At 47.9% G+C, this 18,127-nt stretch overlaps 1 protein-coding gene across 2 annotated transcripts in view; it reads left to right on the plus strand.

The window, feature by feature from the left end:
• WDR73 (WD repeat domain 73) overlaps positions 1-17,882 on the plus strand; it is a 53,715-nt gene extending 35,833 nt beyond the window's left edge. For both annotated transcript variants that reach the window (XM_082245427.1, XM_082245428.1), the window contains exons 6-8: positions 13,340-13,501; positions 15,030-15,383; positions 17,555-17,882. In XM_082245427.1, coding sequence (XP_082101553.1) covers positions 13,340-13,501; positions 15,030-15,383; positions 17,555-17,790 — 752 coding nt within the window. In that variant the 3' untranslated portion in view covers positions 17,791-17,882. The remainder of the gene's footprint in view (positions 1-13,339; positions 13,502-15,029; positions 15,384-17,554) is intronic.
• The last annotated feature ends 245 nt before the right edge of the window (positions 17,883-18,127 follow it).

The following is an 18,127-nucleotide window of genomic DNA, read 5'->3' on the forward strand; positions in this document are numbered from 1 at the left end:
CGAATATAGAATCAAAAAATCGGTTGGTTCCCCTGTGGGTGGGACTTTTTAGGCACTTATAATTCAGAAATTGCACATAGGTATGAATAAAAAAATATATCACTTTATTGAAATTGTTTATACAAAAAGATAAAAACAAGGGCAAGCAAATTCATACGTCACATTACAAGATTGAACATCCACCATAGAACCCCCGGGTATACACCCGACGAGTTTTGGAGATACACTCCTTCTTCAGGGGTGCCCTGGGAGGGTGGTATAGTTCACTGTAATGGTTGAAGGAAGAATGCCTGCCTATGCTCCTTTGCCGAACATGGAGTAACACCTACTCTGCCACTGGAACTATCTATTGCTGAGTTTGGACTCTGAAGGATTGCCACTTCTGGGATTTCAGCCATTCCCACCCAGACTCATGCAAGTGTCTGGTAGCAAGCAATCTCGACTAAATTTAAGCTCTACAAATCAAAATCTTATGTTGCATGAAGCAAAATCTATTACTTCCAAACGGCACACCATAGACCTATATCGGCACCGTTGATGTCCTGTTTTTAGCCTCGCAGGCAGGCATTCTTCCTTCAACCATTACAGTGAACTATACCACCCTCCCAGGGCACCCCTGAAGAAGGAGTGTATCTCCGAAACGCGTCGGGTGTATACCCGGGGGTTCTATGGTGGATGTTCAATCTTGTAATGTGACGTATGAATTTGCTTGCCCTTGTTTTTATCTTTTTGTATAAACAATTTCAATAAAGTGATATATTTTTTTATTCATACCTATGTGCAATTTCTGAATTATAGATGCCTAAAAAGTCCCACCCACAGGGGAACCAACCGATTTTTTGAAAATGTCAGGCGTCCCATCTGTCCGCCACAGTCCCGCACTAGTAAAAAAAAAAAAAACAAAAAAAACACAATAAAAATGACCTAAATCTTTCCCGTAGTTAGTAGACGCAATAACTTTTGCGCAAACCAATCAAAATACGCTTATTTTTTTTTTTTTGCCAAACATATGTAGCATTAAACAAATTGGCCTAAAATGTTAAATTTAGATTTTTACATTTTTTGGGGGGGAATTTCATATAAAAAATTGTGAAAAATATTGTTATTTTTTCAAAATTGTCGCCCTTTTTTGTTTATAGCGCAAAAAGTAAAAATCGCACAGGTGATCAAATACCACCAAAAGAAAGCTCCGTTTGTGGGAAAAAAAGGACGTCAATTTAATATGGGTACATCATCGCACGACTGCGCAATTGTCCGTTAAATTGGCGCAGTGCCGAATCGCAAAATAGGCCCTGGTCTTTGAGCAGCCAAATTCTCTGGGGCTTAAGTGGTTAAAAATGGCGTAAAAACAAAAAAAAAAAATCTAGTTTATGGACATTTTGTGGGTTAAAAAAACAAAAACATGGCCAGGCTCACTCACTGGGAGTTTGGGAGAAGCACTACAGAGGGGAACTCAGTGAAGAGAAGGAAGTCAGAAAGGAAAAAGCACATCTTTGGGTTCATATGCTGCAACATAACATTATAATACCTATGTTGTGCCAAAGGGAAGCATTAATATTTTATTGAGGGCCTAACTTTACTTACAACTGGCTTTAGCTCTAGTAAAAATTAGAAAAATGGGTCGTGACTGGCGAGCCTTAACTTTCCAGCTTACCATGCCTAGAAACTTTGCTCCATTTTTGTAAAATCATCTTCTGAAGTCTGCTGCAGGAGTGCCCATCTCTTGGGTCACCTGCTACACTTACTGGTTAATTCCTCTACCTCTGCTCACTACAGAAGAAAGGAGGGTCAGCAGGAGGAACTAGTGAGGACTAGGAGACTCAGGAGATTGATACTTGGCTTCCCAGGAGACTTTGGGGAGACCATCGTACAGCATTAGAGCAGGGTTCAGCAACGCAGGCAAATTTGTTTTTTTACAGGTATTTCTTTGCTGGGTATGGTGTTTTTTTTTTTTTTTTTGGAAACAGGGTTGCTTTAAACTAACACAGTACTAGGTTTATCCGTGATTTTCTTCATTGAGCTCTTTTGCAAAGTGGTGAAAAGAACATGTACAGTACAGAACACTTCCTCTTAGAGCTCGTAGTTTCAAGGCCTAATGTTCCCCCTTTTGGTAAATCCAGCCTGGGAATGGCATCTGAGTTTTATGTTTCCTGAAGGAAAAGCCGTTTTTTTTTGGACTCCGTCACAGTCCTTCAGCATCTTTGATCACGAACAACAGAAAATTGCACCCTGTGGCTTTGCCTCTTCCCTTCAGGCTCTGAACTGCAAGGTCAATCCAAAGTGCTTTACTGCTTTAGTGCAAAATGTTACTGAAGGAGACCTTTACAGAAAATATACCAAAGACATAAAATTCCATATTTAGAAATACTGTATTAGTTCAAAGGAACCTGTTGTATAGGAAAATAGACTTCTTTTAATGCCCTCTCCTACCAAAACTGCTAGTTACTTGGCTGCTATTCTGACCATCTTGTTTCAGTATTTGGAATCAATGACCTGGAGTTAAAGTTGTTCTAAACCATGGGTGTCCAACCTTTTGGCTTCTCTGGGCCACATTGAGTGTAGAGAAATTTTCTCAGGCCGCATATAAAATTATACTATAGTTAAGGTATATAAGTAATAAAACGGCGCTACGCCCTTCCTGAGCTGCTGCGCCCCCCCGTACTAATTTAACACAACTAGTGGATGATCCCCTCCGAGGCAGCCTCTGCCTACACTTAGTTGGAAGCCGCCTTGGCCGTGCCCCTGACTAAACCTCCTTCCTCCCCAGCAAAAAAATAAATAAAGAATTGTCTGGGGGCAGTGGGCCGCATTGCCTGCAGTTCCGGGCCGCACGTTGGACATGCCTGTTCTAAACCGTGAGAGTACTCCTGCATCTAAATGATATGGCATACTACCAGCCATTAATTTACTTTGGAAATGCTTGAGGAATAAAATAACTGAATAACTTTTTTAGCTTGCTCATATTTGGGTCATGTGATCTTTCTTTTTTTTTTTCACTGCAGCATGTCCTGGGCTGGAGGCTGGTCTAGGCCGGAGTGGATCACATGTCTTATGACATGGCATCAACTTTTTCAGGCCCAACCCCAGGCCGTGCAAAGCAGAATGAAGCTGTTGGTCAAGCATATATCCGCCGCCTGCCAGTGCCTTCTGAGAGGATCAGATCCTTTACTGCACTTTGTCCGGCCTGGTGGGAGGGCCTAAAAAAGCTAAGGCGACATCACAGGACGTGTGACCCGCTGTGGCTTAGCCCCACTCCCAGCCTGGGCCATAGTGACCTAGTCAGTAAGGGGATATCCTCCACAGTAAGCTGTATGCAGCCATGGCTTACTTATATAGATGAAGGGGAGCATGCACAGTTTGGTGGCAACAGTGCAGAGACTCTGAGCCCACAGAATATTGCCACCACCAATAAGAAACTGTTGCTGACTGGCAGGTTGCACTAGTAGCTTATTTATAAAAAATAGTAGCTGCTGATTTTTTTTAATAAACACTTACAAGTCCAGGGATCCAGCACTGTCCTCACCCATGCTGGTACTTCATCGGTCTTCAGGTCCCTGGTGCCACCATCTTGGATGTGGGAAGCCGGCTGTGACTTAATGCGGCTTCATAGCCAGTCCCCCATTGTGCAGGCGTGAGTTGCACTGAGCTTTATGAAAGGACCCACAGCCACCTGGGCCTGTGACGTATCTCAGGAGGTTGCAGGCAGGGGAGACTGAAGTTCTCCTTGGATCACCTAGGCCAGTGATGGCAAACCTTGGCACCCCAGATGTTTTGAAACTACATTTCCCATGATGCTCAACTACACTTCAGAGTGCATGCGCATCATGGAAAATGTGGTTCCAAAACACCTGGGGTGCAAAGGGTCGCCATCACTGGCCTAGGCTATCCGAGTGGAAGTGGGAGAAGGTACCTGCCAGAAATAAGTACCCACTACTCCCTACCTCCAGAAAAAAATGAGAGAAGAAGAAAAAGCAGGACTTCCTGTTTTGCCCCTTTTCAGGCACAGAAACATTTTATAGAAATTTTTGGCAATGATTGATTTATTTATTTATTTATTTTTTAGTGCACTTTAACATGTGGATAAGGATCACTTTTCTTGTGCTAAAGGTGCTGATAATGGCTGACTATAAATTCATATTCACTTAAATTCATGATATTACCGTATATATCGGCATATAACACGCACCTCAATTTTAGGAGGGAAATTTTAAGGAAAAAAGTTTAAATTTGAAATAAACAGCTTTCAACTCAGAACTATTTTCTTTTTAATCAAATGCAGCCTCACCAGTGCCCATGAATGCAGTATCATCAATTGCAGCCTCGCCAGCGCAGTGTCATCAATTGCAACCTCGCCAGCGCAGAGTCATCAATTGCAACCTCGCCAGCGCCATTACACAAAGAGGGGCCGGGCCAAAGAGTGGGAAGACGAGCGGCCGCTGTCATCTGAAGTCCCGGCGCTTATGATAGACATCACACGTCCTGGCCACTGTGCTGTCTATCATAGGAGGCGGAACTTCCTTTGACAGCGACCACTCATCCTTCCTTCTCCTCGGCCCGGCCAGCCCCCCTCTGCCTGGGGTTTTTTTTTTCCATATATCGGCGTATAACACACACTGCAGCTTTGTCCTCCATTTTTAGGAGGAAAAAGTGCGTGTTATACGCCGACAAATACGGTAATTAAAAAGTTGAATATAATACAATTTAAAAAAAAAAAAAAAAATATATATATTCTTTTTAAACTGTCATTTTCGGCCAAGTACATCCTGCATTTTTGGTTTCAGTTTTGGCACCAAAATGTCCATTTGTTGCACCTCTAATAACTTTTTTTTTTTTTTAACAATCTTTATTTTCAATTTATCGCAAAAACACACAGTACAAGAAGAAAACGCATAGCAAAAACAGCGAATTAACCAACAGGCAAAGTGACAAGTGTTGCATGTGGGGAACAACAATCCCAAGCATCCAAAGGTGTAATGGCTTTGTAAACTTGAGGAAATAACAAGGGTTGGTGAACCATAGCCCAGGGGCGAGAGGCATGCCACCAGGCGTCAGCGGTGAACTCAAAAAAAAAAAAAAAAAAAAAAAAAATTTAAATAAATAAAAAAAAAAAGGGGGGGAACACTCAGTCTGCCTGGCGTGCGAGAAAGAAAAAGAAAAAAAAAAGAAAAATCAGGAACAGGAACGGCACCCCATTGGGGGCCTCCGGCGGGGCTCGCCCAGGGAGAGGGGGGCCAAATAGGGCCTCCAACATACCGCTCCCTGGGGAGTCGCCCCAGCAGAGGACATTCCCACTGCTCGACCCACCACCCAAGCCGGGCGGCGGGGAGGGGGGGGCGGCCAGGTTTACGGCACACCATAGTAGCCAGTACTGATATCAGACAGAGCGTCCGCAACCCACCGGGTCAACGAACCCGACGCCGGTAGCATACCTATCGCAGGGCGTATACAACATAAGCTGTCAGCAGCACACAGTCAGTGAGAGGAACAGAACGAGAGGGGAAGAATAACAGAAATAGGAAAGAACAAAAAGGGGGGGGACAGTGGGAAAAAAAAAAAGAAAAAAAGGGGGGAAGAGAGTAACGTACCTGTTGCCATCCGGGGCCCACCCATCTCCGCCACACGTCCCATTTAGCGCTCTCCAGCTGCCGGCGGCGAGCAGCGCCCAATTGCAACCTAAGGGGAGGAGGAAGCTGGGTCTAGGGGCCGGGCCGTGGGCGAGAAGCTAGCCAAGTCCGCTAAGGACGGGTCGGGGAGCACTAATAGGGCTCTATCCAGGCTGGAGGGTACAAGGGCAGGGTCACCAACATGATCCAGCCAGGGTCTCCACTTCTCTGCATCGCGGTCACTGGTCCCCCTGCATTTAGCAAGCCATTCTTCCGCATCTCTGATGCCGTCTACCACCCGCCTCCACTCCGAGCCGCCCGGCACCTGTGGCCTTTTCCAGTATATAGGGATCAATCTTCTGGCCGCATTAAGAAGATGGGGCAGTATACTGCGCCGGTATCGGCTAAGCGGTTGGCATGGAACGTGCAGCAAGAAGTGGAGGGGGTCGAAGGGAACCTCAACATCCAAGACTGCTTTAATCTGATCTCGTACTTCCCGCCAGAAGGGGGCAATGACCGGGCACCCCCACCAAATATGGAGGAGAGTACCGCGGCCACCGCATCCCCTCCAGCAAGTAGCAGGAACGGAGGGAAAAATGCGATGAAGGTCGGCAGGGACCCTGTACCAACGAGTCAGTATTTTGTAATTCGTCTCTTGCATTTTGGAATCCACAGAGCTCGAGTGTGTAAGCTGGTAGAGATGAGTCGACTGCTCCTCAGAGAGCTCCTGGCCCAAGTCCCGCTCCCATGCCCGGAGAAATCCGGGCCTGGAAGCAGGAGCCGCCTCCCCCAGAAGTTGGTACATCTCTGATACAAGACGTGGCGGAGCCTCGTCTTGAACGAACAAACGCTCAAAGGGCTTGAGAGAGGCAGGGGGGCGAATCGAGGGGCCGTGAACCCGGAAGAAATGATGCAGTTGGCGGTACTTCCAGAAATTTAGTGGGGAACCACCCCGGCGGCCCCCCAGCCTTTCGTAGGGCAATAGCTTGCCATCCTCCAGCAGCTTACCACAACTGGCGTTCCCATCGTCCACCCAGGGGTCGAAGAATGACATCTGCTCACCCGGAGGAAACCAGAGGAAACCTCCCAAGGGCGCCAGCGGGGAAACAGGGGGCGCCAGGTCAAACAGCTTATTGATGCGATCCCAAGCGTCTAGGACTTGGGTCGTCAGAGGAGACGTGTAAGCCGACAGCCCCCTGTACTCCCGGGACAGCCAGGGAGCATAGGACAGGTTCCTACCCGCCATACACTTTTCTAAGGAAACCCAAAGCTTGGAGTGGGTATGGAAGCGCCAGTTCAGGATACGCTGAAGAAAAATTGCCCTATAATAGCGACGCACATCTGGCAGGCCTAGGCCACCCAGATTTTTCGAGCGTTTCAGGGTAGTCAGTGCCAGGCGGGGACGCTTTGCGTTCCAAACAAAATCAATGAGCATGCCGTCTAGGTGGGTGAAGAAACTGCGGGGCAGGGGGATAGGCAGCATTTGCAAGTAAAACAGCACCCGAGGGAGGACAGTCATTTTCACAATATTAACCCTCCCCAGCCAAGTAAAAGCCGTCTTAGTCCAATGAAGGAAGTCCTGTTTAATGTTAGATAGCAGTCGGGGGTAGTTCTGGGCGTAGAGCGTGTCGAAACTGTTAGTGAGTTGGATGCCAAGGTACCTCAGAGACGCGGTAGTCCACGTAAAGGGAAAGGCAGCCCTAAGGGACTCGGAGAGGGACGAGGGAATGGATACCGGTAGGATCTCCGACTTGGTGAGATTCATTTTAAAGTTGGAAACAGCGCCGAAGCGTTCCAGTTCCCGCATCAGGACCGGCAGTGAGAGCAAGGGGTCAGTGAGGTGGAACAACACATCGTCAGCGTAGGCCGAGAGCTTGTGTTCCATGTTGCCTACTGTCACACCCCTAATATCGCCATTCGCCCGAACCTTGCTCAGGAAAGGTTCCAGAACAAGGGCAAAAAGAAGGGGCGAAAGGGGGCACCCCTGCCTGGTACCGTTCCTGATCGGGAAGTCCGCCGATAAGCAGCCATCGACACGAACCCTAGCCCTGGGGTCCGCGTAGAGCGCCAGAATCCAAGCCATCATATGGGAACCGAGGCCTAGGGACTCCAACACCGCTCGCATATAATGCCAGTCCACTCGATCGAACGCCTTTTCGGCGTCGGTCGAGAGGATCAGGTAGGGCGGGGATTCAGGGTGTGAATTGGCCCAGTGGATCAAATGCACAGCCCGGATGGCATTATCTCTGGCCTCCCTACCAGCGATGAATCCCGTCTGGTCTAGATGAACGAGGTGGGGCATTAAAAATTTCATGCGGTTGGCCAGGATTTTAGCAAGTATCTTCACATCGGTATTTAGTAGCGAAATAGGGCGGTAGCTCTGCGGGGAGGTGGGGTCCTTGCCCTCCTTAGGGAGCACCGTGATATGCGCCAGCAACGCCTCAGAGGGGATCGATCCACCCGTGGCCAGGGAATTAAAATACTTGCACATCGGCCCCTGCAGTAACGGGAGAAATGTCTTGTAGTAAGGTTTCGTGTAGCCATCGGGGCCTGGGCTCTTGCCATTGGGCAGGGAGAGAATAGTACTTTCCAGCTCGATCGCGGTGATCGGAGCCTCCAGAGCGGAGCGCTGTTCTGCAGTCAAGGAGGGGAAGGCATGATCTGAAAGGTAGTTCTGGATCGCACCAGTCTTAGCGCGGCGAGCGGCAGAGGAGTCCCGGCCGGACAGGTTATAGAGGTCAGCATAGTAAGTCCGGAAACAGTCCGCTATGTCAGAGGGTTTGTGTACTAGGCCACCCGAGGGGGTCCGCATTTTAGGCACGCAGAGTTTGGCCTGTTGTCTACGCAGCGCCCGGGCCAGCATCCGCCCACATTTGTTGCCATGTTCGTAGAACTTATGGGAGACGTGGCGAAGACGAGCCCGGACGCCACGGTCCAAGAGGCGGGAAAAGAGCACCCGAAGCTCCGTCAGGCGGGTCAAGGCATCAGGGTCACCAGTTTGTTTATGAGTGAGTTCGGCCTGCTGAAGGGAGGCCAGGACTCTTGCAAAGTCTACCTGCCGTTACTTCTTAAGTTTGGCGCCCAAGGAAATCAGTTCCCCCCGGACAACCGCTTTATGGCCCTCCCACACCACCCCCTCAGGCAGACCATCCGACCCATTCTCATCAAAATAGCACCGCAAGACCTCTGAAACTTTAGAGACAACCTGGGTGTCATCCAACAGATTTTCATTCAACCGCCACGTCCAGGACCTATGGGTGCTAGCAGGCAGGGCAAGTTCCATCAGGACCGGTGCGTGATCGGAGATCGTGATGTTGCTGATCGACGATCTACGCAGGCACTCCAAGGAAAGCTGATCAACATAAATTACATCTATACGTGTATAGACGTCGTGCAAGGAGGAATAGTAACTAAAGTCCTTGTCCTGGGGGTGGAGAATCCGCCAGGAATCCACCAAGCGAAGAGATAAGAGGGTCTTTCGGTAATGTTTGAGGAAAGCGAAGGAGTGGGAGGATCTGCCATGGGAAGTGTCCAGGAGGGGATCAAAGCAAACGTTAAAATCGCCCCCTACTACCAGGGACCCCTCCCTAAAGTCCGCTAAACGTGCAAGGGTGGCATCTAAGAAGGAGAGTTGCCCCGTATTGGGAGCGTAGAGTGAGGCCAACGTAATCATTTTGCCCTGGAGCGTTCCCTTGAGGAATACGTAGCGTCCCTGGGGGTCAACCACGTGGTCTACATGTTGAAAAGGACAGGCCCGGTGAATGGCAATAGCCGTACCTCGGGATTTGCTAACAGGGGAAAGGCTATGATACCACTGACTATAGAGGTGCGTGGGGAGCTTCGGGAGGGAGCGGGGGGTGAAGTGGGTCTCCTGTAGGAGAACCACCTGTGCCCCGAGCTTCTTCAGTTCCCACCACAATCTGTTGCGTTTGTGCGGGGAACACAGGCCCCGCACATTGTACAACATTACCTTAAATGATGACATCTCGAAACCAGGGTCGCGATGAGCCAGCAGGGAGGCAGCGGGGACGACATGGCAAGATGAGGAGGACCGGCTTCCGGATGTGCAGGCACAGAGGAGTAAAAGAACAAAGAAGAAAGGGTGAGAAAAAAAAATACAACATGCATGACAATAATACCACAGTCAATAAAATAAAAAATAAAAAAAACCACAAAAGGAAAACCCGAAAATGGAGGTTAACCGAGAGATCGAGCAACCACCTTGACCCCAACAGGGGAGGGAACTAAAGGCCGGGCCGAGCGTTGCACCCCAGATGGAGAGGCACACTGGGCAGCGGCTTCGGTCCACAATAGGGGACTAAGCCCACAGAGGGAAACCTACTGGGGGAACTTAGGCCGACCACCAAGGGGAAGACGCTCTCAGGATTAGGGTAGGGACCAACAGGAAGTAGGGGACCCAACCCGCACCCGCCCAACAAGTCCCCGGTGGGAGAAAGGGGCTAAGGGGAGAAAAGAAACCCCCCCCCCCTCCCACCTCCCTCCCGCGGAAGGAGCCAGCAGACAGCCGGGCAAAGGCAGAAACATTGGGAGGCCATAAGGCACAGTTCAGAGCCCCAAGCAGGAGCCCCTCTACTCATTCAACAGGGCATAAGCAAAACCAGAGTCATGGGCGACTAGGATCCAGGAGGAGAGGAGGCCACACTGGGTCCCTCCGCATGGCGGGTGCGGTTACGTCTGCGTTGCTGGCGGGAAGCCGGTTGCCAGGGCTGAGGTAGCCGGATGGACGACACTTCGGGCAGCGCCCTCCAGTCCGGGAAGTCCACTGGGCCCAGGCCCAAAGCTGAAAGGAACTCCGGGAGATCATCCTTGGTGCGCAGGGTAGCCGAGGTATCGCCTTTAGTAGCTTGTAGGTAATAGGGGAAGCCCCAGCGGTAGGTGAGGCCTGCAGCTTGAAGTGACTCGAGCAAAGGACTAAGAGCCCTGCGTTGCATAAGAGTGCGGCGTGACAAATCTTGATAAAAGTAAAGGCGTGCGCCATCAAAGTCAAAAAAAGGCTTATTCCTCATCTTGCGCATAATGCTGTCCTTGATGGTGTATTTGTGGAGCTTACAGATGATGTCACGTGGGTTGTCAGCATCCTGCAAAGGGGGCCGCAGGGCCCTGTGTGCCCTGTCTATTTCGATAGGGGCAGTGGCAGGGAGGCCCAGAATCTCTCTGAATATGTCTGTCAGTGTGGGGACAATATCCCTAGGGGCCGTGGCTTCAGGGAGGCCCCGAATCCTAATATTCCCCCGGCGACTGCGGTTTTCAAAGTCGTCAAGTTGGGAGAGCAGGGCCTCAATTTTCTGATCTTGTCCCACACAGCGTGCCTGCAGCTGGGAAATAACAGGGAGAGCTTCATCCAGGCGCTGCTCTACAGACTCCACCCGGGCCCCCAAGTGGGAAGTGTCCGCCTTTAGTTGAGCGATGTCCTCTTTAAAGGCAGTCTCGACCCTGGAGACAAATCTGTCCAGGTCTGCCTTGGTGGGTAGGGCCCAAATGTGTCTCCTCAGGTCGCCATCTCCCAGGGTATCTGCAAGATCGGGGCCCCCCTCCTGGGACTCCGAGAGGCAGGGGGTGGCAGGGGGGATCGGGGTATGTACCGACCTTTGCGGGGAGAGCCCGGTGTCTGCACTCCAGGAAGGGCTGGCCGCTAGATGTGGTGAGGCCGGCGCCGCCGCTGCCGCCGCCATCTTGGACGGCTGTGGATCTCGGCCGCGGACCTCCGGGAAGAAGGCCGGTATGCGGCCCGGCTTGGAACGATCCGGCCTCGGTGGCTGGGAAGCAGTCCGGCGTCTGGTGGACATCGTAGGAGCCGGTAAGGAGGCGGAAGGCTGGCGGAAGCTGATGAAAAGGCAGCGGCGGGTGCGGAGCTGAGACAGCGTGCGTCTTCACTCCTCCATGGTCAGGACACGCCCCCCCTCTAATAACTTTTAAGTGTCACATTAAAAAATAATGTGCACGATTTGGGGGGGGGGGGGGGGAGCCAGTATTTAATTTGTAAAAACCTAGGCAATGCCTTGTAGGGTCTTCATAATGGGAGGAAATAATAGTACCTGATTTTATACTCTTAATCCATCATAACGCTAATATTTTTTAGAACGATCACTGCTCGAAATAGAAAAAGTGTCTTTATTATTATTTTTTTTGCTATCTACAGACATATTGGCATTTCTATTTTATAGAAAATAAAATTATTTTTGCAAGACAATATCATTTTAAAAGAGAGCCTTGTTAATGTAAAAAACAAAACAAAAAAACAAGCAATATTATTACAGGTACTTTAGGCCTCTTTCACACGAATGATCCGATCAGATCCGCCTGTCAGTTTTTTTTAGGCGGATCTGATCGGATCCTCCATGCATCTCTATGAGCCAGCGGAAGTCAGTGGTGACATGTCCACTGACACCCGCTTGCCATCCGCATCCGATCCTGTCCATGAAATCTGGACAGATGGAAACCCTATTTTCCATCCGTCCAGGGAATTGGATCGGATGAGAGCGGACAGGCGGTCAGCTCTCATCAGATTCCCACATAGAGAGCAGCGGGGCTCTGACACCACACTCTCCGCACACAGAGCAGAGAGGAAAATGTCACCTGCCTGCTCAGCGGGGATCAGTGTATCGATCCCCCGCTGAGCAGCACGGAGTCCGCCGACGGAGGCGGACCGTGTGAAAGGAGCTTAGTGTTGTTAAACTCAAGGAGCTTACAATCTAAGGTCCCTAACTCCAATTCATACGTAGACATGTATCTAATCTAAACAGGAGCTAATTTTTATGGATATAAAAAAAAGACAGGAGCCAATTAACCTACCAGCATGTCTTGGGAGTGTGAGAAGAAACTGGAGTACCCAGAGGAAACCCACGCAGGCACAGGGAGAACATGCAAACTCCAGGCAGCTAGTGTCGTGTTTGGGATATATCAATTCCTTTATAATTGTAAGTAATGACAGTTATTGTCAAATAAGCAGGCTTATATCACACATGTAAAAATGGTCATTAAGGGGTATAAATGTGTGAGAGCTAAGCTGGTTCAAATAAAATTGAATATTTAGAATCCATTAAATAAATTTATTGTGACCCAAAACAAAAGGCTTTACTTTTTTTTCCAACTGTAAAGCAGCCACAGACAAAATAAATGAGCCTTTTGTCCCCTTTCACACTTGTATGACTCCAAAGTTGCACGGACTTTGGAGTGCAACTTTGATTCAACTTTGGATGGGTGCAACTAGGATATGACTTTAACTTTGACCAGTTTTAATGGACAACTGTTGCACACAAGTAGAAAATTCAGGTACGACTTTCATGCAGCTTCTGAGGGTTAACATTGAAGTCCCTGGCCCTCAAGTTGCATGAAAGTCAGACCAAAGTAGTGCATGAACTACTTTGAGGTTGCTGCAACTTTAAGTTGCGCATATATGAATGGTTATCATTGGAAAACATGGGGAACGACATATCTTGCAACTCTGATGTCCAAAATTGCATGACAAGTTGCTCAAGTGTGAAAGGGGCCTTACTCTGCCAGCATACTATAGAGAAGACTGCTTCTATCCATGTGTAAGCAGCAGCCTCTCTGCTGCAGTCTGACATGCCCTTGGCTGAGTCAAAGCCAGAGATTTTTAAGAAGCGGAAACGGCAAATACTGATTTACTTTCACAAGTGCATCCACAAAAAATTAATGAAGGGTCTATAAAGAAAAACCTTTTGAAGTTAAACAGTATATTTGTGTCATTGTAGATGTCATTAAACCCACAAGTACCATTCAGTCGGATGTCGGTAAGGACACGTGGACAAAAATCGCCATAACCGCCACAGCATCTCCTCGGGTTCTTCATGGATCTCGCATCAACAACGTCCAGATCACAGAGATTGAGTCCAATAAGCAAATCTATACACTTGGTAGGTACCACCACAGGTTCAGGATTCTTCAGAAGAGTTAACTTCTGAGTTAACTCTTCTGATCCATGGTGACCAATCAGCAGCCATCTTTCATCGATTTGACTGTAGTGAAATCCAGTTTCTGTAGGTTGCTTTGCACAGGATCTTTGCTTACTGCTTCCTTATTTAGTTTGTAGTTGCATTGAGCACCGACAATAGGTCTGGGGGTTTTGTAAATGGCATTGGTGGGTGCGTTCTGACTGTATTTTTATTATTATTAATAATAATAATATTATTAATATGTAATAATTATAATTAAAAAAATAAAATTATTATATATATATATATATATATATATATATATATATACACACACACGCATATATTTATTATTATTATTTTTTTTTTTCCTTTGTAGTTTTTCAATTGCAAAAAGGGGTGTAGGAAATCTGTATACAGTGAGACCTACTGAATTGCTGTTTTGCATCATCTCACTGTACAGTTTTGATAACTGTTTTTTTGTAAAGCTTTTTTTTTATCCTGCCAGAACCAGCACTTCCTTTTGCAAGTTGACAACACAGCCCACAGTTAGCAGTACGAGTTCCAGCAATTTTTGTGTTTATTAAAAGTCAACAGCTACAAGAAGTAAAGCTGCTGACTTTTAATAAACAACCACTCACCTGTCTGAAGATCCAGCAATGCACTCTCCCCTGCTGTTTCCTCCCAGTGTCCTCCCTCGATGGTGTCGGCATCTTCACTATGGCCACCCGGTTGTGATAGGTTGCAGCTACACAGCTGGGTGCCCATTGCGCATGCGCAAGCGGCGCTGAGCTCTGTGACTGGTCCTGAAGTCTTCTGGGACCTGTCATTTTTCCCAGAGGACTTTGGGAAGGAGAACATCTGCTTCCAATCGCCTAAGGCGACCAAAACGAAAGTGGGAGCAGGTACCTGTCAAAATCAGGTACCCACTCCTCCCTCTCTAAAAGCTCAGTTTCACAATCAGGAGGCGCTGGAGGAGGCCTTCAAGCGGAACTTCCCCCCTTTGGGTGGAGCTGCGCTTTAAGTTCTTAAAGCGCAGTTCCACCCAAAAATGGAACTTCTGCTCATTTGCTTCCTCCCCCCCACCCCCCCTCTTGCCACATTTGTCACCTTTCAGGGGCAAGGGGGGAACGGGTACCTGTTTTTGACAGGTACCCTTACCCACTTCCGGGAGATGGCCCCGCGGCACTGTCCCTCTGAAGTTTTCCTATAAGCTTATAAGTGCATTTAATGTGTTTTATTTACCTGTAAAAGCCTCCCTTGTGTAAACATCCCAAAGCCATGTGACTTCCACTAGGTGCCGCCATCTTGGATGTGATGTCAGCAGAATCAGAACTGTCACTCAAGTGACACATTATAGTATTTCCCTGCACTCTTCCCCCAGAAGCTGCCTAAAAGGTTTTGTAAGAAGGTGAAGGGGAGCAAAGGCAGGTCCTCTTTGGAGTACTTCATGTGCTGATACCTAAGCCAATGTTTGTAATAAAGATGTTTGTCTCTGTTGTCCTAGAAGCTACATCTGGCAGTGGCGTGCTTGGCTCTCTCTCCTTTCTGGATGAGAACACTTTCTTGCTGTGTGGTCTGAGCGGGACACTGATACTTGTTGATGTCCGACAAATCGGGATTGCCAGCGAGGGGAGTTTGGCCCTCTCTGCCCCCTGTAACAGCCATTGGATTGCAGCAGTAAAACCAGGACATCAGGGCATTGCCAGCCTTTCCTCTGGGGGCCACATCACCATCACAGACTCCCGGGACCTCAGGGTGCCCCTGAAATGTGCAAGAGGAAGAATTCCTGAGCTGTCTATGCCGGAGTCCATTATGTGCATCAACTGGGCACCTAGGCTGGATAACTGCGTCTCCATATCAGGTATGAGAGAGCTTGGTGTGTGAACAGGACTTGTGTCTTTTTTTTCTCTGTGAGGCCTCCATGTAAAGAGGACATTTTGTCCACTTTATTGTGGGCCATATTGATTTAGGTGGTTTAAAAAAGCTACCCTAGGTTTGCCATAGTGCCAAAGCTTGCCCATCCCTTCTTCCTGCCTTCTGCAAATTCCTATTTGCCAGTGAGGCTGATCATCATAGTGATGAGCCAATAACAATCTTTGGGGGGTGAGACCTAGTTTTTTGGGAGGCTGCTGATTTTTTTCACCTCCTAGGTTTCTGCAGTTTAGACCTACAGCTGTTGACCCCCCTCTTCCTCTCAGTAGATATTCAAGATTGTTCAGTGATATTAAACCCTCAGTTTTTAAAGCACTTTTAACAGCTGATTTAGTCTCGGTTCACATATATGCGAACCAGACCGGCTTTCAATGGAGCAAGTTCACATATATGCGGGCTGGTTGCAGTGCAAATTAAAAAGAGTCCTGTGTGTGTTTCAGTATGGTTCAGGTGGGATATTGGTGTCAAATTCACACCTGATCCGCTGAATAGAAACTGCACTGGACTCTGCACCAAAACCAGACTCTTATTCTTGTATCCAGCCTAAAATGACTATGCAGCTTCTTAAAAGAGAAGTGCGGAATCATGAAAAAAAAAAAAAAAAAAACATACATAGGGGGCTGCAGCATCGATGCCAGCTCTACACTGAGAACTGAGCGATCAAAGAATGCTGATTGCTCAGTTCTTGGGTCTACTCTGAGCTAAGAGTGGTGACTGCTAGTGCTCTGCCCTGAGCTCTGGACTGTTAAGGGGACAGAAGCAGCTGGCTCAGGTTCAGTGGTGCCCTGAGAATCTGAACCAGCTGCCAGTTAGGCATCTGGGTGGATCCTGACATTATTGTCAGGATCCCTGCAGAGTCTGGGTCATTTCTGGGACATAAACTGACCAGCGGGCCTTAGCCCGCTATCTGCTGAATCTGGATTAAAGGAGAAATATGGCCAAAGGTCTTTTGGCCATACTTCTGTGAGGCACAGGAGTGCACCTAGTTCTGCACTCCTGTGACCCACAGGAGAAGTATGGCCAAAAGAGCTTTGGCTATTCTTCTTTAATCTCTGCCTATGTTCCAATTGAATCAGGTGCCATAATTGCTGGATGGTACAACATTTAGCATTTAACATCGAAGTATGCAGGCATCCGGGGTAAAGTAGTCAACATAGACCATCCTCTGCACCGCCATCGACGTCATCCCTTCCACACTGCGCTCCACAAGTGCTTTAAGCCTCACTTTCAGATCGTTCTACTGCAGGGTAGTCTTCCCGGTCACCAATGCAGACTGACAGCAGTGAGAGCTGGTGGTGTGGAGGACGGTCTATGTGGACAGCTTTACCCCGGGTGCCTGCATACCTCTTTTAACCATCAACCGTGTGAGTTGCTAAATGTAACCATATTGCTACACTTAGAGGCGCCCCTCTTCTCTTTTATACTCTGTAGCTCCTGCTGGATTTTGCCTCTAATCCCCTTGTGGAGGCGCTATTTGTGGATGGACATTTTATGGTTACACAACTTATCACATTGCTATAATCTTTTTTATATGGACTATAAACTGAAGGATTTATGCATAAATAGTTGTGGAACAAATCATTTAGGTTTTCTTCATTTCTTATGGGGAAATTCAGTTTGATATACGAGTGCTTGGATTACAAGCATGTTTCTGGAAAGAACTATGCTCGCAATCCTAGGTTTTACTGTACTTTAAAAGAAACACACATCCTCATAGCCTAGGATAGCAATGCACTCCCCTCCTCCTCCCTTCTGCAAGCTGGCAGACTGATTCCAGACTGCACTGTCCACTGTTAACTCTTCCCTGAGAAGACTGCAAATTTGGGGAAGCAGCAGTGAAAGAAAAGGAGCCAGTAGCATAGAAATCTGTAAACTGCAAATGATGGGGTAAGAATTTAAACAAGAGTACACTGGGAAATGTATACTTTATTTTGCTCAATGTGTTACATTGAAAACGCAGAAGGATTAATACTACTTGATAGTGCAGCAGATAATGAGCAGTTTTTTCAGTTTGGGTGTTATTTATTCTCATGCAATTGTTGAATCATTATTGAACATCTTTCATAATGTGTACACCGGTCTCTCTTCCTTCTGCTGCAGGCTGTGATGGAACTGTACAGATCTATGACACAAAATCCTGGGATGGGGATGTCAAAGAGAGAGACGCTCTATTCACTCACAGAGGCCACTCTGTCATGGGGGTTTGTGAGGATGGCTGCGTCCCCCGGGTCACCTGTCACACTTGGCACCCCTGGAAAGAAAGAACTCTCATATCAGCAGCAAATGATGGTTCCTTACATATGTGGGACTGGCTGGACAGCTGTACTGGGCTCTGATAATAAAATCGCTTTAAGACTGGTTTGCCATCTTATAGGGAACGTCTAGAAATGTTAATTTGTACCTTTATGTAGTAAAAAGAAAATGTACCTTTTTTGTCTGGAATTACTGAAAAGAAAAAGCTGTGTGAGATCTAAGGCACTGCTGCCTCTGACTGATGTGTCTCAGGAGATTAGTTGATGTCACTACTATGCTGATCACTGTTCTCCTTGCTGGAGGCTCTGACGTGAGGAAGAAAAGCCCTGCCTTTACCAAGATGGCTGCCTCCACATATTAAAACCATGCCGAACAAGACACTGTAATATGGAAAGGATCATCTGCAGGGAGACCTCAGAA

Source organism: Pelophylax lessonae (genome assembly GCF_965119305.1).
Source record: "Pelophylax lessonae genome assembly, chromosome: 2".
In the NCBI taxonomy this organism is placed as follows: domain Eukaryota; kingdom Metazoa; phylum Chordata; class Amphibia; order Anura; family Ranidae; genus Pelophylax; species Pelophylax lessonae.